This window comes from Ahaetulla prasina, chromosome 2 (genome assembly GCF_028640845.1).
Source record: "Ahaetulla prasina isolate Xishuangbanna chromosome 2, ASM2864084v1, whole genome shotgun sequence".
NCBI lineage: Eukaryota > Metazoa > Chordata > Lepidosauria > Squamata > Colubridae > Ahaetulla > Ahaetulla prasina.
This window is the reverse complement of record NC_080540.1, coordinates 165,445,492-165,470,378: the sequence shown is the minus strand read 5'-3', so window position 1 is coordinate 165,470,378 and position 24,887 is coordinate 165,445,492. Positions and strand designations below refer to the sequence as shown.

General features: G+C 38.9%; 1 protein-coding gene across 6 annotated transcripts in view; it reads right to left on the bottom strand.

Moving 5' to 3' along the window:
- B4GALNT1 (beta-1,4-N-acetyl-galactosaminyltransferase 1) overlaps window positions 1–24,887 on the bottom strand; it is a 68,463-nt gene that overhangs the window by 25,045 nt on the left and 18,531 nt on the right. For 3 of the 6 annotated variants that reach the window (XM_058168172.1, XM_058168175.1, XM_058168173.1), the window contains exons 2-3: window positions 8,885–9,100; window positions 6,654–6,827 (exon numbers count right to left, since the gene is read on the bottom strand). In XM_058168172.1, the coding sequence (XP_058024155.1) occupies window positions 6,654–6,827; window positions 8,885–9,099 (389 nt within the window). In that variant the 5' untranslated portion in view covers window position 9,100. Of the gene's footprint in view, window positions 1–6,653; window positions 6,828–8,884; window positions 9,101–11,561; window positions 11,649–18,975; window positions 19,103–24,887 lie in introns of those variants that run through there. The other 3 variants (XM_058168174.1, XM_058168176.1, XM_058168171.1) reach the window with 2 other exon arrangements.

Below are 24,887 nucleotides of genomic sequence, written 5' to 3'. Positions count from 1 at the left end.
AAATAAATAAATAAATAAATAAATTGGCAAAATTGATTGCTAAATTGGTCACGCCCACCCAGTCACATGACCAGCTAGCCATTCCCACCCAGTGATCCAGCCCCCCAACAGTCTGAGGGACCGTGAATTGGCCCCCTGTTTAAAAAGTTTGAGGACCCCTGATCTAATCCATGGATCAATTAATCCTGCCACGCAAGCCTTTAAGTCTCAGGAGTCCAACCTTGACAACTTTAACATTTGTGGACTTCAACTCCCAGAATTCCCCAGACAGAATGGGGAATTCTGGGAGTTGAAGTCCACAACTCTTAAAAGTTGTCAAGGTAGAACACCCCTGATTTAAATGCTCAAGGACAGGAATGAGTGCTACTGGAAAACTTCTTCAAGTAAAACAGAGGATTACTTTAACCTAAAAATAGAGGCAGTATCCTCACAGAGGTTCATTAAAGCTTTCTTCAAGTTGAGCTCAATTCCCAATATCCTCAGGGAAATATGCATATTATTTTCTTTCTTTTTTTTTATTAAAAAAGTTTTATTTTAACATTCATATCCAATAACATATTTAATGTACCATCATATACAATTAATCGGACCTGCCCGGTCACCACCCCCTTCCTTTAACTCTCTTCCCTTCTCTACCTTCTTCTACTTTCCACAACCATCCTCCCCCTCTCTTATATATATCCTCTCCTCCTTCCTCCCTACTCCTTTCTTCTCCCTCGTCTATCCCTCTTCCTTCCTTTCCTCTTCCTCCTCTTCTCTTTCCTACCTCCTTCTCTCTTCTACTTCCTTCTTTCCCATCATTCTGAAGTGGTAGCCAGGCAGCTCCGATCTTACATTAATTATACGTCTTCGATCATCTTTGTACATTGACCATCAATCCATTTTCTACCCTCATCCCCCCTCCCCCTCCCTTCCCCTTCCTCCCCCCACCCCCCGGGACTTCCCAGAACCGAATACAGGGTATAAAACTAACAACAAAAATTAAAATATAACACAAATCATAATCCATAGTCACTCCTTAAAACCTCAACTCCCCTTCCAGAAACAAAGAAAATACATTTCTTCCAATCCATTATATATCAGACCATTCCACTCCTAGAGTTCTCAGAAATTTCCGATTGAGTGTTTGTTCTTGAATAAAGTACATAGTTTTTAATATCCAATCTTCATCAATCAATATCAAAACAACGTTCCATCTTCCAATATTCACCATGGGTTCTTCTAAAATGTCTTTCTTCCTTAAGCAGTCTCTCAAAAATAGTTCATATTTCCAACTTAATTTCTTAAATTTTTCTATCCAAACTTCAAGGGTAAACAATAGTCCATCTTTTCACATCTTTGACGTTTATATACATCAAATAATATTACGAATATCCAATATATCAATTGTAATAATTAAAATCTTCACTTTACCTTGCTTATATCAAATAACATTATTAAAATTACACCTATAACTTATCCAAAATATATCTATTATAACAATTAAATTCTAATTAGCCATATAACAACATTACATCCATCTCTTAAATATAATATTTAATCCAAATTCCTAAATTTTACTATCTATCCTCCAAAGTTAAACAATATTCCATCTTCCTATTCCTTTATACCTGAAATATATCAAATAGTACCCCTAAAATTACATATTTATATCCAAAATAAATCATTTACAAAAATTAATCATAATCATATATAATAGAATTAAACGTTCTCCCTCCCCTTTTTTTGTCTTACACTTTTTCCATCATCTATTCACCATTCAACTTAACATCTATTAATTTGCATATTATTTTCTTGACAACAATATAGGGAAGTCATTTGCCATTACCTACATTTAGAATGTAATTGATTTCTTTTTTTAAAAACTTCTTGGTCTACCCATCATCACAACATCACCACCAGATGGATTCGTAACTGGCTGACCAACCACATTCAATGAGTAGTCTTCAATGGAACTACATCTACATGGAGGGAAGTATGCAGTGGAGTACCCCAGGGCTCTGTTTTAGGCCCAGTACTCCTCAACATCTTCATCAATGACTTGGACAAGGGGATAGATGGGGAACTCATCAGATTTGCAGATGACACCAAGCTAGCAGGAATAGCCAACACTCCAGAAGATAGTCTCAAGATACAAAAGGATCTTGACAGACTTGAACATTGGGCGCGATCTAACAAAATAAAATTCAATGGTGAAAAAAGTAAGGATCTACATTTAGGCAAAAAACCCAAAATGCACAGATACTGTATATGTGGTACCTTGCTCAATAGTAGCAACTATGAGAGGGATCTTGGGGTCCTAGTGGACAACCATTTAGATATGAGCCAAAAAAGCCAACACAGTTCTGAGCTGCATAAACAGAGGGATAGAATCAAGATCACATGAAGTGTTAATACCACTTTATAATGCCTTGGTAAGGCCACACTTGGACTATTGCATTCACTTTTGGTTGCCACGCTGTAAAAAAGATGTTGAGACTCTAGAAAGAGTGTAGAGAAGAGCAACAAAGAGGATTAGGGGACTGGAGACTAAAACATATGAAGAACGGTTGCAGGAACTGGGTATGTCTAGTTTAATGAAAAGAAGGACTAGGGGAGACATAATAGCAGTATTCCAATATCTCAGGGATTGCCACAAAGAAGAGGGAATCAAACTATTCTCCAAAGCACCTGAGGGTAGAACAAGAAGCAATGGGTGGAAACTGATCAAGGAAAGAAGGTACTTAGAACTAAGGAGAAATTCCTGACAGTCAGAATAATTAATGAGTGGAACAACTTGCCTGCAGAAGTTGTGAATGCTCCAACACTGGATGTTTTTAAGAAGATGTTGGATAACCATTTGTCTGAAGTGGTGTAGGGCTTCCTGCCTGGGCACGGGCTGGACTAGACGACCTCCAAAATCCCTTCCAACTCTGTTGTTGTTGTTGTTGTTCTTGTTGATGTTCTTGTTGTTGTTATTATTCCCTTTTCTCAATTGCTAAACAATAACTCTCAACAGCCAGCGAGAGATAGTAAGTTAGAATTTAGCAATAAATGTCAGGAAGATTATTAGGTTCCCCACAATTTTAATTTGCTCTGTCCCTTTTCACTGGTTCAAAGACTCTTTCATCATCTCAGAAAGCCTGCAAGTTGAGAGGGGATCTGACTGGGGGTGAGAGGCAACCATGTTTGTAAGGCATGCAATGGGTGTGGAAAGGGATGGGTCTGTTTGTGCTTTGTCTGGAGGCACAGGGAACTGGCAACCATCAGGCAAACCCTGATTCTGTGTGAGCTGCTGCAATCTGCTGGCTGGGTGGAATGACTGTGCCTACCTCATTGTTTTCAATCGATCAATCAAACAATTGATGAAAATTTCACAGTGTGAACACCATGTTTACATGCCAAGCTGATTCTAGCTGAAAAGGTGGTACACCCTTAACCCTTGGGGCAACTGTCACCCAAAAAAGGTCATCAAAAATGACATCAATGCAAAAAATTTTTATTTTTCCATAATAATTCCCACAATTTGACCAGTGTACAATACAATCACTTATCCAACAATCAGTCCTATACTCAAATTATACTCAGTCAGGGCTGCTCGACTGCCACTCCCCCCTTTAATCCTTTCTTCCCTTCTCATCCTTCTTAAACTTCCCCCACCACCTTCTCCTCGCTTTCCTACTTCCCCTCCTCTTTCCCACTTCTCACTACCATCCTTTCTAACCCTCTATCCTTCTTCTCCTCCTCCTATCCTTTCTTCTCCCTCCCTTCTTTCCTCCCTACCCACTTCCCTACCTACTTTCTTCCTTCTTTACTCCTCTTTCCTTACCCTTTCCCTTCGGGAGTGTTTGCCGAGCAGTCCCGACATTACACCATTCCAACTTGTTTAATTCTACCATTATTCCTGTACAATGGCAACCAATCAATTTATAGTCTTCCCTTCCCGCCTCCTTCCCCGAGACTTCCCAGAACAGAATACAGGGTATTGTAACTAACAAACATAATCTAAAATATAACATAAAACATATTCCATTTCACACCATCACACTATCAATTCCCTTCTTTCTTAAACTAATACATAATAATTCCTAACTTCACTCAAAAACTAATTGATATTTTTTAATCTGATACTTATTTTGAATATAATCAATCCACTTCCTCCATTCCAATATATATTTTTCTTGTGTACAGTCTTTCAAGGAGGCAGAAATTTTGCCATTTCTGCTAAATTTGATACTTTACTAATCCATTCTCCAATTGTAGGTAAGTCTTCTTTCTTCCAATATTGTGCAATCAATAATCTTGCAGCAGTTATTAAATTCAGAATCAGTTTTGTCTCTATAACAGTGCAATCTGAGATTATTCCTAATAAAAAGAACTGTGGAACAAACTTGATCTTTTTCAAAATGTTCTGCATAATCCACCATATTTTAATCCAAAAGGCTTTAACTTTTTTGCAAGTCCACCATATATGATAATAGGTAGCATCCTCACAATCACATCTCCAACATTTTGCTTTCACATTTGGATACATACATGACAGTTTTTTAGGATCTAAATGCCATCTATAAAACATTTTATAAAAATTTTCTCTTAAATTTTGTGCTTGCGTGAATTTAACATTCCTCACCCAAATTTTTCCCATGTTTCTAACATTATAGGTTGTTGAAAATTTTGTGCCCATTTTACCATACAATCTTTAACCAACTCCATTTCTGAATCAATTTCAACCAATACATTATATAATCTCTTTATATGCTGTTGACCTTGATCTTTTATTTGTTTTACCAGATTATCATCACTTTGCCTTATACCAATTTTCTGATCTATTTTCCATCTAGATTGCAATTGTCCATACTGGAACCATGTATAATTTCTTCCTTCATCCCTCAATTTCTCCCTAGATTTCAACTGTAATTCCCCTTTTTCCATAGTCAAAAGCTCTTTGTAAGTGATAACTTCCATTTTTTGTAATATATTTATATTCTCTATCATATGTCTGGGGATGGTCCATATTGGTATCTTTCCATCTAACTTATATTGATATTTTTTCCAAATCCTCAACAACACACTTCTGACCATATTATTCTTAAATGTCTTATCAATTTTCTTGTCATATATTACATATGCGTGCCATCCATATAACAAACCATAACCTTCTATATTCAAAATCCTTTCCTCTGTTAAATTAATCCAATCAGAAATTAAAGTTAAAACAACTGCATCATAGTACAATTTCAAATTAGGCATTTTTAAACCCCCTCTTTCCCTAACGTCTTGCATTATTTTTAACTTTATCCTCGGTTTTTTACCCTTCCATACAAATTTATTAATCCCTTTTTGCCATTCTTGTAAATTTGCATCTTTCTTCAAAATTGGAATCATTTGAAACAAAAATAAAAAAAAATTTTGCAAAAAAAAATAATAAAAAAAAATGACATCAATGCAAATTATGAATGCCCTTATTTTCAGGACATGCTGCCTAGAGTAGATCTATTCTTTAAGAAGCTTGCTGGCTTCCAATATGGGAGAAATGCAAACTCTTCATCTGCACTACTTTCCTTTAAAAATGCTTCCTCTTATATAACTTAAAAGTCATAACCCATCCCAGGCTTCTAATGGCTAGAAAAAAAAAGCAATAAGGAAGACGGCTTTTATAGTTTTAATGGACTCATTGTGAAAAACCCTGTAAAGGAAGTCCGCCAAGCTTATATGAAAACTTGAGCCAGAAAAGTAATAATAATAATAATAATAATAATAATAATAATAATAATAATAACAACAACAACAACAACAACAACAACAACAACAACAGAGTTGGAAGGGACCTTGGAGGTCTTCTAGTCCAGGCCCAGTCAGGAAACCCTACAGCATTTCAGACAAGTGGCTATCCAACATTTTCTTAAAAATTTCCAGTGTTGGAGCATTTACAACTTCTGCAGGCAAGTTGTTCCACTTATTGATTGTTCTGACTGTCAGGAAATTTCTCTAAGTTCTAAGTTGCTTCTCTCCTTGATCAGTTTCCACCCATTGCTTCTTGTTCTACCCTCAGGTGCTTTCTCTTATTTACCAATATTCTTTCCTGCTTGAGCTATAAAACTGTCTATTCATAAGTATCATCTAAAACTGGGACTCAACACGTTCAGGCTAAAGAAGTTTGCCATCGAAAAGGAAAACCTTGAATCTTCATAGAGATTTTACAATCTTCTCTTTTCACGTTTGATACATCGACATAATCTAAAATCCAGAATGTTCATATTTTATGTAAGATTATGTCAAAAAGGTGCTTTTTCAAGGGGCAACTGGACTTTCTTGTTTTTCTTTGAAGACGTTTCGGGATGACAAGCGAAATGTCTTCAAAGAAAAACTAAGTCCAGTTGCCTCTTGAAAAAGCACCCTTGGGATAACGGCGACCTGGATGACTGAGAATCCCCACAGACGTTATGTGAAGCGCATTTATGCATGTATATCATTTAAGTACCCTGGATTTTGTTCATTAATAATCTTGCTCATTATTAGTGGCTGCTACATTTCGCCAAGTCTGTTCTTGACATTTCACTTGTCTTGTAGAAGCCTAAATGGCCAAAATCAGCTTCTTGAGGTGCTTCATCCAATGCTTGATGCCATCAAAGATTATATATTAAAGGTGATGCCAAGCTCTGGCCATTACTCACCTCTGCTGATAACCACGGTATTCCTGTTCCCGTTTGCTGTTGATGTCCGCCAGGTCAGAAGGCTTGAAGGCTTTGGTGAATTCCACAGCATAATCCTGACCAAAGAGTTGTTTCTGAAAGGGCAGTTTCAAACTTGCTTGTACCTCACATTTGCAGGAATTTTTTGGAAGAAGCCTGCCAAAGGGATGAAGAGACAACACTAAACATTGCAGAAGGATGTTCTGATCGCTGTTGGTCACAATCAGGCAATGTAGAGATGTACCTCTTGCACAGCAAGACACTTCAGCAAATGAGCAACCATTTATTCCTAAGAATGTTTACGCCTACAATTTAGAGTGGTAAATAATTTAGAGTGTCTGCAGACATTTATTCCTAAGAACGTTTTTAAAAATATTTGCTTTTCCCATTAGATAGGCTGGACGCTAGCTATGGAAGAAGTGCCCTTGAAAATGCATGAAGGCGTGCTTAGTATTTGAAGAGCCGGGGAGAGGGGAAGATGGCTAGCAATGTTATCTACCATATTGCATGCCACTGTAGCCCTTCACTCAAGGGCAACCCAGGGAAAGATGGATTTGGCACCCGTTCTTCTAGTCTTTCAGCTTTGGAATACCATGCTCTCTGTTGAATGTGTCGTCTGTTTCACCAATCCAAAAACTGATTGGTAGGCCATAATTCTTCTTGCAATCTATACAGTGGTGAAATGTAAAATTTGTTACTACTGGTTCTGTGGGTGTGGCTTGGGGGGGATGTAATGTGACTGGGTGGGCGTGGCCAACTTTTTTTTTTTTAACTTTTAAAAGCATTTTTTCTACAATCTCTTCGGCCGAAGAGGTTGTGAAAAATGCTTTTAAAAGTCTCTGACGATCCCAGCTGAGTTGCCTGATCATCAGAGGTTTTTGTTTTCTTTTAAAAGCATTATTTTTGCCTTTAGAAGAAAAAAAAGCCTCTGACGATCAGGCAACTCAGCTGGGATTGTCAGAGACTTTTAAAAGCATTTTTACCACCTTTTTTTAAAAGTAGAAAAAATACTTTTAAAAGGCTCTGATGATCCCAGCTGAGCTACGCGATCATCAGAGGCTTTTTTTTTTCTTTTACTTTTAAAAGCATTTTTCCACTCAAAGAAAAAATGCTTTTAAAAGTAAAAAAAAAAACCTCTGATGATCGCACGGCTCAGCTAGGCATGGGGGAGGGCAGGGATTTTTGCTCCCAGTTCTCCGAATAACCCGCCACCATCACTACCGGAACGGGCGATCCAGTCCGAACCGGGAGCATTTCACCCTGAATGTAAATTTATTGGCACAGATTCAGCCAGTCAAGCCCTATCCTGGTTTTGAAAGAAGCACCAAGAATGCAAGATTTTCTCCAAAACTTACCAACTTAAGACAACAACTTTGAAATAGAAGATCAACTGGCTACATGATTTGCTAAAGTGTAATACGTAAGCGGTTTGCCAAATCTCCAGACCCTAAATCCAGCCAAAATGCAGGTAGTTCTTGACTTATATCCACAAGTGAGCCCAAAATTTATCTTGCTAAGTGAGAAATTTGTTAAGGGAGACTTGCCCCATTTTACAACTTTCCTTGCCACATTTGTTAAGTGAATCACTGCAGTTGTTAAATTAGTAACGCAGTTGCTAAGGGAATCTGACTTTCCAATTGACTTTTGCTTGCCAAACGGTCACAAAAGATCACATGACCCCAGGATACTGCAACCGTCTTAAATATGAACCAGTTATCAAGCAGCTGAACATAAATCACATGGGCACAGGGATGCTGCAACAGTCATAACTGTGAAAAATGGTCCTAAGTCACTTTTTTCAGTTTTTTTTCATTTTTGCTATGAGATTGAATTCTGAATAGAGGTTAAGATAATTTAAACAAGATAATTTAAACCTTTTTCCAGTGCCGTTGTGACTTCAAATGGTCACTAAATAAACTGTTGTAAGTTGAGGACTAGCTATATGCAGAAGCGCCAGGGCTCTTCAATGATCAGATTCTCAATCCTCAGAGAAGGGGACAGGAAGGGAAGAGAAGAAATAACAAATGGGGAAGGGAGAAAACACAGCTGAACCTCCTGGCAGACCATGTTTGCAAATTTAAAAAAAGAAGGAAAGCACACAATTACACAAAATACTGCAGAATACAAAAAGGGGAAATGTACAATGTGAAATCAACCAATTTTTCCCCCCCCAGGAAATAGGGGCCACGGGGACGTAAAGGATTCTGCCTTACTCCAGAATCTCCTCTTTGATCCGGAAAGCAATGTGTGCATATTTCTTGTCAGGCACCAGCAGGTGATCAGGCAACAAGAACTTGGGCAGCTGATCAGGTCGATGTCGCAGATCCACCGTAGTGTCAGGTTTTGGCGACCACACGTGAAGGTACAAGAAAGCCAGGGATGCTGTCAGCACTATCAGTGCACACACAGACTTTTGGACAGGACGCATCCTGGAGCAGAGAGACAAAGAGAGAGGATAGATAGGATAGTGGCCTCCAACTTTTGGGGCACCAGGAACCGTTTCTGTTGAGAAAACCGTTTTTCCATAGAATGGAGGGGATGTGGCTTCATATATTGCCTGCATCCTGCAGATGAGGCTCCATTTGTTTGGGTGACCCAGTTTCTGGCATTCCACAGCCTGGTTCCGCTCCACTTTGAATCTCTTATTCACCCTTTCCATCCAGGGTGATTTAAATCATGAGTAAAAAGGGTTGATTTAAATCGATTTAAATCATAATTTTTAAACAGCAACTATCATATCTGTTCCGCAGCGGCTCCACCTCTGACCCACTGTTGACTCACTGACAGTCCCATTCACTTTAATGGAGTGGCTGGTGATGCGGCAGTGACACAACAAAGTGAGGGATGTGGCAGGCAGCAGGTAAGTGGATGCCCGCTAACAGGCACTGCCATGATGGATCTGAAATGACAGGTGTTCTTTAATATTATATTTATAAGCTGCTTAGAAGGTTTCACTTTCAGTTTTACTGCTTGCCTTTCCTCCTCACACTTAGAGCCCGGTGGTACAGATGCAATTCTCTTCAAACAATCATACAGTTTGTAGTGTACATAGATTTGCAAAACAATGGGATAAAGGAATATTCCTGAACTTTGTTTTATGATTTATCTCATGGTTACTGTGAAATTGGGCGAGTGCATCAATGCAGTGAATGCATCGCTGCAATTATCTCAGCTTGCAGATCTTGGATTCATTGAAAGAGTTTACCAAAAATGTAAATATTGCAGAATATACAGCCTCATGCTACATAACTAAGCTCCATTTCATGCTGAATAAACTAAACAATGTATCTTAAATAGAAAACTATCTTTTGATAGATTTTTACTCCAGAAGCGTTTTATTAAAACAAATGTGATAAAATTCTGATTTAAATTTTAATAATTTGATTTTTTAAAAAATTTTTTAAACAAAATCATCGATTTTTATCCACCCTGTTTCCATCAAAACCAAGGAAGAAAAAGGTATGGTGCATAGCTATTCCAGTGTCCTGCTGACACCCCACCCGGCTTGGCCGTCCCTACAAAACAGCCATTCCATTTGGTTGTCTTCCCTATGTTCATCCCCATTGCTTGGGGAAAGAACTGTGATCTGAGATTGCCTCCACCCCTGTCCATTTTCTTTTCAATTTATGCCCAAGTAAGTTACTGGTAGTTCAGAACTATTTTTGAGGTAAAAAAAACAACAACAAAGCAAAGTAAGATGTAAATGAAGATTCAATCATCCAGGCCAAAAGTATCTGAAAAGCTTGAATCATGGCAACTGGACCAAAGTTTATTAAAACGGAGACGTCTCGTTACTCATCCAGGTGACTTCTTCAGTCAAAATGAAGATTTGGGTAGGCAGAGAGAGTCAGGTAGTTGTTGGAAAGAACCAACTCTTACCATACAGACTGTGGGGGGAGGTGTTCTCCTCAAAATGAAAAGCAACAGGTAAATGAAGATTCAATCGTCCAGGCCAAAAGTATCTTAAAAAGTAAGATATTAACATGTTGCTTTTCTGTATGATAAGAGTTGGTTCTTTACAACGGCTACCTGACTCTCTGCCTACCCAAATCTTCATTTTGACTGAAGAAGTCATTTGGATGAGTAACGAGACGTCTCCGTTTTAATAAACTTTGGTCCAGTTGCCATGATTTAACCTTTTAAGAAAGCAAGGTAAGGAGAACCTGCCAGAGCACGTTTGGTAATGCCTTCCAACCAAGGGTAAAATGCTCCCAGTTCGGACCAGATCACTCGATCTGGTAGCGATGGCGGTGGGTGGTTCGGAGAACTGGTAGCAAAAATCCCTCCCCCCCCATCATCAGAGGTTTTTTTTTTTTTTTACTTTTGAAAGCATTTTTTCTTCAGCTGAAAAAATGCTTTTAAAAGTAAAAAAAAAGGCTCTGATGATCGTGCGGCTCAGCTGGGATCGTCAGATGCTTTTAAAAGCATTTTTTTACAACCTCTTCGGTCGAACTGGTAGTAACAAATTCTACATTTCACCCCTGCTTCCAACTGTTTCACCAGCAGTGGCCATAAGAGGGATCTGACTAACAAAATGACAGACTGTCTCTGTGGATGTCTTTTCTTTGTATTGTATCTGTATCAGAGGTGGGTTTCAGCAGGTTCTGAGCAGTTTTGGAGAACCGGTAGCGGAAATTTTGAATAGTTTGGAGAACCACTAGTAAAAATTCTGTCTGGCCCTGCCCCCATCTATTCTCTGCCTCCCAAGTCCCAGCTGATCAGGAGGAAATGGGGATTTTGCAGTAACCTTCCCCTGGAGTGGGGTGGGAATGGGGATTTTGCAGTATCCTTCCCCTGCCACACCCACTAAGCCACGCCCACCAAGCCATGCCATGCCACGCCCACCAAGCCACACCCACAGAACCGGTAGTAAAAAAAATTGAAACCCACCATGTACATGTGTGTGTTGCATATAAACATGAACAGGGAAGGGCAAGACAGGCCGGCAGGTAGGCAACCAAGATGAAGAAAAGTGGCCTAGATGGAGATGAGGAAAATAGATTTTTTTTTTTTTAGGAGGTGGGATTTGTTAGAGTTTGCAGCAATCCAACCAGCACACAATTACTGTAAATAACTCAGCAGGGTTCATTTATATAAGAAACTTCTTTATAGACAATACCATACAGCAGAAGCCAGAACCAGAACTCAGAATGTAGAAGTACAGAATCAATAATCACTGAACCACAGAAGCAATATAATACAGAGGCACTCATGTATATACAGATCAGTGAATCTAAGCCACGCCCAGACTCCGAGCCATTTGGGCCACCAACCAGTCCCCATTGGCTGACCTGTTACCAGGTCTATCCCAATTCATGAACTCTCACATACTGACAGGTTTGTATATATACATTATTATTTTTATTTTGAGAGGGGGGGATGCCAGCAGAGTCAACTATTTTCTGAATGTTTGACACATTGAGCCCAAAAGGTTCACTATTCTGCCCTAGCCAGTTTTCGAACTTAATTTCTCTTTCGCAACCAAGAAGTTACATTGTGAATAGACAGAAAGATGGAATACAAAGAAGTTTTGTATAATTTTTTTTTCCTGGCTGATTCCAGCTCATTTTTAAACACAATCTTTCTTTTGACCACTTCTCCTCACATACCTAATCTAATCTAGAGATTAGTAGAAGTCTGCAAGAATTTTTGACTTGCTTAACAATTGTGCAACTAATGTGTTTTGCTGTAGAAGGCAAATGATCCCCCTGTCCTTCTGATTCTCAGAACTAATTTCAAGACTCAGAATTTGTTTTTTTTAAAAATTCTATTCTTGTACACTTGTTTAAGCATCAAACTACAATTGCAAAGGCTAGTGCTGTCCCACTTGAAAACCATCACGGATCCGCTGTTAGACCTCTTGCAATTTGCATACCGAGAAAATAGATCAACAGATGATGCTGTTAATATGGCTCTGCACTACATCCTACAACATCTTGAATCTCCAAAAACCTACGCAAGGGTCCTCTTTGTAGACTTTAGTTCAGCATTCAACACCATCATTCCAGACATTCTTCTAAATAAGCTAAACCAGCTAACAGTACCTGAACATACTTGTAAGTGGATCATAAGCTTCCTAACAGACAGGAAGCAGCAGGTAAAGCTAAGCAGAATCACATCAGATACCTGTACAATTAGCACAGGGGCCCCACAAGGCTGTGTGCTCTCCCCACTTCTCTCTATATACCAATGACTGCATCTCAAATGATCCATCTGTTAAACTACTGACGTTTTCAGATGACACAACAGTGATCAGTCTCATTTGAGACAATGATGAATCCGCATACAGATGGAAGGTAGAACAACTAGCCTCATGGTGCAACCAGAACAATCTGGAACTGAACACTCATAACCGTAGAAATGGTGGTAGACTTTAGGAGAAACCCTCCCATACTATCACCTCTTACAATACTAGACAACACCGTATCAACAGTAGAAACCTTCAAATTTCTAGATTCTACCATATCTCAAGACCTAAAATGGACACCCAACATCAAAAACCTCATCAAAAAAACACAACAAAGAATGTTCTTTCTGCACCAACTCAGAAAACTTAAACTGCCCAAGGAGTTGCTGATACAGTTCTACAGAGGAATTATTGAGTTTGTCATCTGCATCTCTGTAACTGTCTGGTTTGGTTCTGCAACCCAACAAGACAGACACAGACTTCAGAGGATAATTAGAACTGCAGAAAAAGCAATGGCTACCAACCTGCTCGTTTTTTGAGGACCTGTATACTGCATGAGTCAAAAAGAGGGCTGTCAAAATATTTACAGACCCCTCGCATCTTGGACATAAACTGTTTCAACTCCTACCCTCAAAACGACGCTACAGAGCACTGCACACCAGAATAACTAGACACAAGAACACTTTTTTCTCGAACGCCATCACTCTGCTAAACAAATAATTCCCTCAACACTGTCAAACTAGTTATTAAGTCTTCATTACTATTAATTTTCACATCGTTCCTATCACCCATCTCCTCCCACTTATGACTGTATGACTGTAACCTTGTTGCTGGTATCCTTACGATTTATATTGACTCTTTCTAATATGATTTGATTGCTTATTTGTTCCCTATGACTATCATTAAGTGTTGTACCTTATGATTCTGGATGAATGTATCTTTTATGTACACTGAGAGCGTATGCACCACGACAAATTCTTGTGTGTCCAATCACACTTGGCCAATAAAGACTTCTATTCTATTCTATTTCCATGTAAATCACAGAATTTTTAAACCTGCTTTCTCTCTCAATAAAGTTCTTGCCTTTTTTTTTAAAAAAAACTTATTTTTGACAGTGAAATATAACTACTACATTATGAAAAGGAAAAAGATCAGTAATCATACAGTGAAGAAAAAGACTTTAGATATGTTATGATGATTAAGATTAAAAAACAGCGGTAAAAGAAAAAAAGAATTACATACTAGTCATAGGTATGGATTAATTCTAAGTGACTTGGAAATATACCATCTTCTTTTTAGAACCAAACACTTTTCAAAAATAGACGGTAGATTCCTATCTTAAACCAAGTCCATAAAATCAGGAGAATCATTTTTTCTTTATAATTTATATAAAATTATTCCCTTGGCTATAGTCCAGGTTCAATGGCACCAAATGTCATCTTCTGATGACAAATTCCATGTTTTGGAAATATAGATTATCACATAAAGATCCTTAACAAAAACATTTCTTTCCAAAATTGTAGTGTCACATTCCAGATCAAACCTAATCACTTACCAATTAATGACTAAATGTGCCTAGCAAATTTTATGGATGGCAGGAAAGGTAACATACTGGATCTTAAAATCATTCACTTGGGAAAAAAAAGATAAATATTCATAAAAATTATCATTCCAAATGAATACACCCATTAAAATAAATGCCCAATTATATAGTAGTTGAAAATGTCGTAGGTGAGAGCTGCCATCATCACAGCAAAACCTCATTTAGGTCAAGAATATTTAAGGGGTTTTAGCTGACAATTAAAAAAACATTCTCATTACTTTTTCCATCTAATGGAGTCAAACCCTGGGATCCCTCTGCAAATACAACATTAATATCAAGATAAATAGGGACATCATTCATAACATAAAAGGTTATTATTTTAACAACATTCATCTTATCCAGCTCTAACCATCCATCTGATCAATACTGAAAAAGTATCTATACTATGCATGACTATGGAGATTCTCAATCATCCAGATTATGGTTGTTCCAAAGGTGCTTTTCAAAAGGCAACTGGACTTTCTTGTCCATAGAAAGTCAAAACAAGAAAATCCAGTTGCTTTTCGAAAAGCACCTTTCGGGACAGTATCTATAAAAAGTCTGGTTTTTGTGCCTATCTAGGTAGTTGCCTTTCCTTACCCCCACTCCAATCTGTGGGTGGAATTGGACCTACAGATAGTTGAATGATGCTACTGATACCCAACTCCCTCACTTTGCTTTAAAATAACTTGGATGCAATATTTCAACAATCAGCCTCATAAAATGAAGACAATCACTCCTCTCAGCCATCTTAAGCCCACACCTCAACTCCAGATAATGATGAGAAAGAGGAAGCTTATGCATTCCGTTGAAATCCGAGAGAGGGAAGACAGGCCAATAGCGCCAACTGATTACCACAAAACTCCACTGAGCCCTGAGGTGAAAAGTTTCCTAACAAGAACAAACAACACACTTTGAGCTAATAATTCACTCCGAAGCAGATGAGCTGTAAATGTCCAACCTCAATGCTGGCATATGTAGCGCTGTTAAGAGACCACATTGGCTTTTATATTATGAACACTTAGAGATGATGAAGATTTGGAAGCATTGAAGAGAAACACTGACATTTCTCAGTTCCGAAACCAGAATCAAGACCTTAGATAATCAATGTTATTTTTAAAAATTAACCTGTAGCAGAAGTCCATGTTATATGACATGGACGAATGCGTTCAGAACAACTTCTCATCACCAGTTGATTTTGAACAGGAGACAGTGAACACTTATAGATTAAAAATAGAGACACTGCCTCATGGCTCAAAAACCATGACATTTCAGAAGTCCAGTACTAAGGTCCACCTTTCGCAATTTTCAAGAGAAGCTACTGATTAGAAATATCAAAAGAGACACATTGACCTACAATGAATCTACAAACCTCTCAGAATCCAAATCAATTGCACAACCAACCAGAGACAGCACTGACCCACAACCAACCCATGCAACCCCCCCAGCAGTTCAACTCCCAACGACCCTGACCTGATGTATGCTCATCACAAAGCCCATCACAAGATTCTCACTGATGACTCACACCTGACCCATCACAAGACTTTCAGTTGACACAACCATACCTTTAGTCCTTATAAACAGAAGAGCACTGACATCCCCTAAACTCTGCTTAAGATGTTATCTAGTGTAAAAAGTTAGCACCCACCCTTCTCATAGAAGAATAAAATATTCTAGGAAATATTAAAAAGGCAGAATATTATACCTCCTTGGATGAGAATAGAAGAAACATGCTCTTGGAAAGCAGCCCCCACCTTTGTTAATAGCCCCAGAAAGACTGGTGCCAACCTATTTACAAAAAAGGCTGGGCCAGCTGATCTACAAAACAAAAAACCTTCATCCTCAGGACATGATAGGATTAGCCCTTATTCAAGATCCTAAACAGGACAAAGCCATTAAGCCATAATAGGAATTGCCCAACACCCTTTCAGAACACCACCCTCTACATTACATCATCACCTAGCAAGTTTCAACCAACCTTGGGACAAGACAACCTACAAAGTTACCCCTGCATAGTCCCATGAGAGTCTGACAACCAATATGTATACCTGCTCTTATGCAGGAACAGGAAGCTCCAAGGCGGGGCCCAAGAGAGGGTATAAATCTCTTTCTCTCTTCCATGTGCTCATTTGCCCAGGACCCAAAAAAACCATGTGGTCCTGTCCACCATTAAACCATCTTTCCAAACAGCCTCCATGTTTCCAGTGTCTTTCTCTCCATTTGGAACTGAACCCAGATGGACATTTCTTTCAACACTAGCCTGATAATGAAATGGTTGGAAACCAACCTCAAGCTTGGAGAATGAACCTTCACCCTCATCCTACACCTGAGCTATACATATTTACCACTATTGCAAATATCATGGATGTAAAATTATGATTTATCCAAATCTTCCTTTACAATGCTTTATCTAAGGGATGGTTTTCATTCAGACAGTATACTTGCAAGGAATAAGAAAGTTAAAGACTCTCAGAGATCAAAAGATTTACAAACTCTCTGCTCCTTGTGATTTTCACAGGCTTTGTGTTTTTTTCCTACACTGCAATAGTCATTGTTATGATGTGAGTTTTGAAGCTATTTTCTCTTTTCTCTTAGGAGTTACAGAGAAAATATAATTTGAGTCGATAATCAATAATTTAATCTTTCTATATTTTTTATCATTTTACAAGGTTTAGCTAAGAAGAGGGCCGTGAAAATATTTGCAGATCCCTCGCATCCTGGACATAAACTGTTTCAACTCCTACCCTCAAAACGACGCTATAGAGCACTGCACACCAGAACAACTAGACACAAGAACAGTTTTTCCCCGAAGGCCATCACTCTGCTAAACAAATAATTCCCTCAACACTGTCAGACTATTTACTGAATCTGCACTACTATTAATCGTTTCATAGTTCCCATCACCAATCTCTTTCCACTTATGACTGTATGACTATAACTTGTTGCTGGCAATCCTTATGATTTATATTGATATATTGATCATCAATTGTGTTGTAAATGTTGTACCTTGATGAACGTATCTTTTCTTTTATGTACACTGAGAGCATATGCACCAAGACAAATTCCTTGTGTGTCCAATCACACTTGGCCAATAAAATTCTATTCTATTCTGTTCTAACAGTTAATATCAATGCTTGAGAAAGACTCTATTAGGTGTGCTAGTTATAAATCAACATTTTAAAAATATTATGATTTTAGCCAGGAGGCTATTAAAAGTAATATCGTGTATAAATCTATTTATTTCAGTCTGGCTTTTTTAAAAGTACAATCATCTGACCTGATGAATGATATACTGGATAATGTGGTACATAAACTGGAATTAGCTGTTCTATATTCACTGGATGCTGAAAATGCCTTTGACTGAATTTCAGTCTGGATTTATAAAGTGTAGATTTAATTTAAGAAGGGTTTTCTAGGAGAGAACAGGTTTCCATTACCTTTTGCTCACTGGATTTCAATTTGTTATTTTTCCTAGTGACTAGAGTTATTACAAACGGATTTGTCTCTTAACCTATGAAGTTACATTGTGACACCGGTGATAGATTTATTTGTTGAATTTATTTGCCTCCAACAGCAAAAGGAAGAAATGAAAAGACTGTAAACAGAAATGTGTAAGACAATAGAACAATAAAATAAACAATGAAAAAGTGCACAATGAGATACTTCAATGTGATAAGCAAAAAGGAAAAAACGCCAGGGTTCAAAAAAACCCCTGTTTTTTAACTTAGCTATTAAGAATATGATGGCACTGGACACTGAATATAAATGTTTATGATATGTTGATATTATGGATAAGTGTGCAATGTTATTAAAAACTCTACTGAAGTTGTATAGTAATACCAGTATGGTTTATACTCTGGTTACACCATTAAATGAAACATCTAATTCGCTGCCTTTAGGATCCATTCCTGTAGGAGATATTAAAATTGTTCCGATTCCGTATGGGTGTGTATCTTTCTCAAATTATCAATTATCTAAAAATGTATTCATTAATGTACGTATGTAAAGATGCAATACAGTCCTTATCTAATTTCCTATCCAAACTAGATCTCTGGAACATAAATCTTTGAGATTCTTTCTGCTGCAACCTGATCTTGTGCAGTTCCTTTCTGAAACACAAATCATCCTGTACTATTTCCTACGTGAAACTGACTTGAATCATTAGTTGGGAAGAATTTTCAACTTTTTTGATAGTGTTTGTATATTTTCTGAAACGAAAGGTGTTCCGTTATTCCTTAGCGGTCTTCTACAAAATGGAGTTGAGTAAGTACTACTACTTCCTTCAAACACCCTGCTAAAATCAAGTTAATTATCCCAATCTTTCTTTCTTGCCTCCCAACATTTCCAAAGTAGCCCCTTTATTGTCCTTGATAGGATGTTACCAGTTAGACTCCCCCTAAGGGTTTTCCCCATGTGATCCCATAAAAAAAGAAGCTAAAAGAATACGCAGAGTGGGGGGAAAAACAACAACAGATGATGAAACTGGGACTTCTCCAACATAAAACATGTCTATCTGTCGTCCACCTTTTGCCTACCTGACTCTGATGCCAAAAATGCTGAAGGGTCTCCTTGCCCACATCCTGGGCAGCGATTCTTATCGGGGGTTTTTTAAATCCACCTGCACAATCACTGTTACAACTCTCAGAGATTGTCACTTACGGTGAAAGAGGAAGGCACGTTATTAACAAGCACTGGGTGGATCAGCAGCCGAGCAATCTGTTAGGGAGATGCATACTACACCGTAGCAGAAGGAGAGGCATATTAATGCTTTTAGCCTGTAGCAGCACAAGAAAGACTCCACCCATACAACCCAGAAGATATTGCGAAATGAAACAAACAGGCACTATACATTTCATAGGGTTGAGGTTTTTGTTTTTGGAATTTTCCCCCCATTAATTATCGGAGCAGGTGGCTCAATTCCCACCGTGGCCTGCAGCCTTATAAAGCAGCTTCAGGAGCACAGCCAATGCAACAGGTGAAATTAACAGAGTGGAACACAGTCATCTATCCAGCTGATTCGGAAATGGATGACACCTGCAAATTAAAAAAGTTGCTATGACAACTTCATCCATCAGATTTCCTGCTGCATTGCATCCATAAATGTCTTTGTCTGTGTTAGAACCAGCACTGAAAACATTCTGTTGCCTAGAAGAGTTTGGGCAGAAGACACACCTTGTATTGCACATGTTGCCAATGCGCACAAACAAATATTTAAAGCTGACAGATTTGTTGCAGTTTTAGGCAGATAAGCAGTTGAAGTCAAATGCCTAGCAAGAGAGCTTGCCTCAAGAAAGCTGAGCACAGCACAATGAACCATAGAGTAATCCAATTATGTTCTAAGAATCACAGGGTGCCAAATTAGGTAGTCAAGAATTATCTACAAGATGGAGGCACTAGAAAGTGAAAGGGTTAATCTCTCAATTGCACATGCCTTGCCCTTTGCTTAATGAGAAACCTCACTGAGGAGCATTGCTCTGCTCACCTCTGAATTTTCCTAGGTCTGGGGCTTGGAAGTTGTTGCCTTGTCATCTGACTTTGTGGCAGGGGCTGCCACAAAGAGGAGGGGGGTCAACTTCTTTTCCAAAGCACCAGAAGGCAGGACCAGAAACAATGGATGGAAACTAATCAAAGACAGAAGCAACCTGGAATTAAGGAGAAACTTCCTAACAGTGAGGACAATTAACCAGTGGAACAGCTTGCCTTCCGAAGTTTCTTCTCTGGAGGTTTTTAAGGAGACTGAATAGTCACTTGTCTGAAACAATATAGGGTCTCCTGCTTGAGCAGGGGGTTAGAAGACCTCCAAGGTCCCTTCCAGCTCTATTCTGATTGATTGACTGACTGACTGACACTTGCTAGCACTAACAGAAGTTGATAAGGCACAAAGGTTCCTTCTTTCTCTTTCTGTTATTTCAGGGTTCTCAAAGAAAAAAGAGAGACTGACATCCCAAACAGTTCTATTATTTACCAATACAATTAAATAATGGAGATACAATTCCCATTTGAGTAGAATTGTATGAGAGATGAAAATGGGGCAATATTGATCCTTCCCATCATTGCCCTCACTATGTTGTCCACATACTGAAAATGTAATCTGCCGAATAGGCACTTCCCCTGTGCCTATTATTACTGTTATTATTAAATTATGCATTCCACCCTTCAGAATTTGACTCCTGAAAAAAGGTATGTGAGAAGACAGACTGCCTGCAAAATGCCCAGCCCTGTGCCTTTAAGACTTCTTCCTAGCTAGTCCAGCAAGGTGCAACAGTAATCGTTACTGTGTTTGTGGGTAGGTGGTATGTGTTAGTTTGGGAAACTCAAACAGTCCGAAGTACCTCAAGGCAAATAGAAACGTTACTGTTCTTCAGCAGTAGGACTCACTAAGAGAAATAGTGGACAAACAGGAGTTGGAGTAGAATTCGGGGAAAAATAAACAGTGCTGTCCTTTGAGTCCTTAAGGGCTTGTTGCCAAGAGGCCAGGTGGGGTTGTGTTGATGTTGCCTTGAGCCTCAGCTGGGTTCTGTTTTCCCAGCCTGAGTTTCTGAAGTCTAAAAATTTTCCTACTTGTGTAGTGAAGAGCTGAGAGAAAAGGGAAACCCACGTACATGTGCACACACATACACACAAAATCCTGGGAGCAGAAATAAGCAGGGGGCACACATATGAACTTGTCAGAAGTGGCCTCAAGGAATTTCTTGGGATACTTGTGGATGGGTGTACCTCATGGTCCAGAAAGACCAAACACCAAGTACATGGACAGAGATTTGATTAAAACACAGACAAAAATAATAATAAAAAAGATCTATTGGTGAGACTTAGCTTGGGCTGCAAGAGATCCAACTGAAGGAAGTGATTGTACAAATTGCTGTAAATTACATTCTTCTCTCACCAATAATAGACTTCCTATATTTTCCTTTTTAATAATTTTAATTTCTTCCTCAGGGAGCCAATGAAAACTTGGACTACCTTTTCTCCATAGTCCGATTCCAGGGGTGGGGAAGGAGAGATGGAGAAAAAGAGTTGCTCCATGCCCTTGCTTTGCTGGACAGGTAAAACAGGATGGGACCGCTTAGACAGTGGGGCTTCAGGTTGTTTTAGCAGTTTTCTCAAAAATTTACAATTCTCGCCTCAGGTAAGAAAAGTTTTCCATAGCTGCTTCACGTAAAGGCACCATTGATTAGGTTAACATAAAGTGTATTGGTCTGGTATTAACCAGGAATGTTATGCCTCTCAGTCCCCAACTTCCATCAGGAAGGGGGAGATCAGTTAAGGGTCAAGCCCAGTGGTGAAATCCAAACTTTTTTACTACTGGTTCTGTGGGTGTGGCAGGGGAAGGATACTGCAAAATCTCCGTTCCCACCCCACTCCAGGGGAAGGATACTGCAAAATTCCATTCCCTCCCCATCCCTGGGGGAAGGATATTGCAAAATCTCCATTTCCACCCCATTCTGGGGCCAGTCAGAGGTGGCATTTGCCAGTTCTCTGGACTTCTCAAAATTTCCGCTACCGGTTCTCCAGAACCTGCTGGATTTCACCCCCAGTCAAGTCTGTGTGTTAATTTTCAATGACTCTCGCCATTGGGTTCAGAGCGATCTGAAATACTAGCATTTGGGAGAAAGATACTGGCAAAATTGCAAGATGCACCATACCAAAATCCAGAACCTTGTATCATTCAATGATCTACTCTGAAGCCAGGCGTGGTCCTGCCTTGATTTCCTAGATTTGCTGGCCTGGGCCTCAGCTGGATTCTGTTTTCCCAGTACAGAGTGGCCAATAAGTCAAACTAGACCAAGGAAGGCAATTCTCAATGAACAGATTACAGATTAACAGAGTTGACTGCTCTCACTGTCAGAAAATTTATCTTTATTTCTAGGTTGAATCTCTCCTTCAGTTTCCATCCATTATTTTTTGTCTGGCCTTCAGGTGCTTTGGAAAATAGTTTGACCCCCTCCTCTCTGTGGCAGCCCCTCAAATATTTGAACACTGCTATCATGTCTCCCCTGGTCCTTCTCTTCACTAGACTAGCTATGCCCAGTTCCTGCAACCATTCATTGTATGCTTTAGCCTCCAGTCCCGTAATCATCTTGGTTGCTCTTCTCTGCACTTTTTCTAGAGTCTCAACATTTTTTTTATAGCATGGTGACAAAAACTAGATGCAATATTCTTGGTGTGGTCTTACTAAGGTTTTATAGAATGGTATTAGTACTTCACTTGATCTTGATTGTATCCCTCTGTTAATGCAATTTAGGATTGCATTGGCTTTTTTAGCTCACTGTTGGCTCATATTTCACTGGTTGTCCACTAAGACTCCAAGATCCCTCTCACAGTTACTGCTATTAAGCCTGGTTTCACCCAGTCTGTATGTGTACTTTTGGTTTTTCTAGCCTAAGTGTAAGGCTTTACTTTTGTCTACATTGAATTTCATTTTGTTAGATAGAGCCCAGTGTTCAAGTCTGTCAAAATCCATCTGGATCTTGAGCCTATCTTCTAGGCTGTTGGCCATTCCTGCCAGCTTAGTATTATCCGCAAATTTGGTAAATTCCCCTTCTATTCCCTCATCCTAGTCATTTATGAAGATATTGAAGAGTAGTAGGCCTAAGACAGAACCTTGTGGTACCCCACTGCTTACTTCCCTCCACGCAGACATCGTACCACTAAGGACTATGTGTTGATGGTTTCCAGTGACGTCACCGCTCCTGTAGGGTGCTCTAACAGGGCACTCCGCGTTAGAAGATTGTAAAAGTCAGTGAAACAGTATAAATCACTGTTCACTGACCTTAGCATACCCCTCGGGCATAGGGTGGTTTATGCAGAGCTGTGGGGGAGTGGTAGATCTAGCCAGGGGGTTTGCTCTTAAGGGCGAATTTTTCTGGATTTATGGTCCCACCAAACTTCACTATCTCCAACTTCAAACGTGCTCCTGTTTTTTTTCAGGAATAAGGAGTAGGAGTCACTTCTGCTCAAAAGGACTTGTTAAATTGATTGATTTTCTAAGCAGACGGGAATTTCACAAGTGTTCGATCTTTGAAGTAGAAACAACACGGCAAGTATACCGACTCCCCATTTGAAATTTGAAACTTCTCTTTGTCTCTGATTAATTGACTTTTAAAATGGCGTCTGAAAGTGAAAGTGATTTTTTTTAGTACAACAAAGTAGCGTTATTTGTGGATTGTTACAAACGGAGTTCTCTTATACTGAAAGGAGTAAAGAAAAGTTTTTATGTTTAAATTCCTGATTCTTTTGAAGACAGAATGGCAGCTAAACCTTTAAAGCCTTCTGGAAGAAGGGGATCTGAACCAAGTCTTGAGGATATATTGAAAGAACAATTAAAACTTTCTGAAGATAGGCAAAAAGAGATGATGGAGAATTTTAATGCAAAAATAAGAGAAGATATTCTTATGGCTGTTCAAGGATTGAGTAAAAAAATTGAGGGATTGGAAGAAGAAATGCAACAGATCTCTCAGTCAAATAAGCATTTAGAAGACAAAATGCAAGGTGTTCAGAAAAAAGTGGATCAAAATGAAGATCAGGTTGTGATATTACAATATAAACTTATGGAAGGAGCTCTTAGAATCCGTGGTATACAAGAACAGCGAGGAGAGGACTTAAGAAAAATTATATCAGAAGCATTGGCTGAATTTATTGAAGTGGAACCCCAAGAGGTAGCTTACCAAATCGATAAAATATATAGAGCTAATTCCTGGATCGCAAGACAGAGAAAGCTTCCTCGGGACATTGTGGTTTATTTTGTGAAAAGAACTATGAGAAATCAGATTCTGCAAGTTTCATATCAGACAACTTTAAAAATTGGAGAACAGGAGTTGAAGGTGCTGAAAGAGATTCCTTCCAAGATGTTAAGAGATAGGAAGGAATTTGTTTTTTTTACACAAGAACTTAAAAAACATCAGATTCAATTCAGATGGGAGGTGCCAGTTGGACTGAAAGTATTTTATCAAGGAAGGAGATATAGAATTGACACTGTTTTAAAGGCAAAGGATTTTCTTTCCACAGTTTTGAAAGTCGAAATAGAAGTGATAGAAAAACTTCAAGAGATCCAAGAAGGTGTGGTGATCCAAGAGGCTTCATTGCTGCCAGCATCAGAGGAACCACAAGAGCAAAGGGTGACAAGAGGAGCTCTTAAGCGTAAAGAAGAAGGGAAAAAATTTACTCTGTGTTTGGTTTATGTATAACAATACCTTGTGATTGACCCGGGAAGCCGGGGGGGGGGGGGGGGAGGGAGGGGGGAAGGGGGTTTTCTGGGAGGGAGGAGGGAAAAAAAAGGGGGGGAAATGTTTTTGTTTTTTTAAAACTTTTTCAATAAAAAAAAAAGGACTGTGTTGAGTACTTTCAGCCGTTTATTTCTGCAGAAACAAAGAAACTCACACTTGTTGAAACCAAGCACACTGTAAGAAAGTTAGCTCAGACCTTTATACAAAATGTTTCTTTGTTA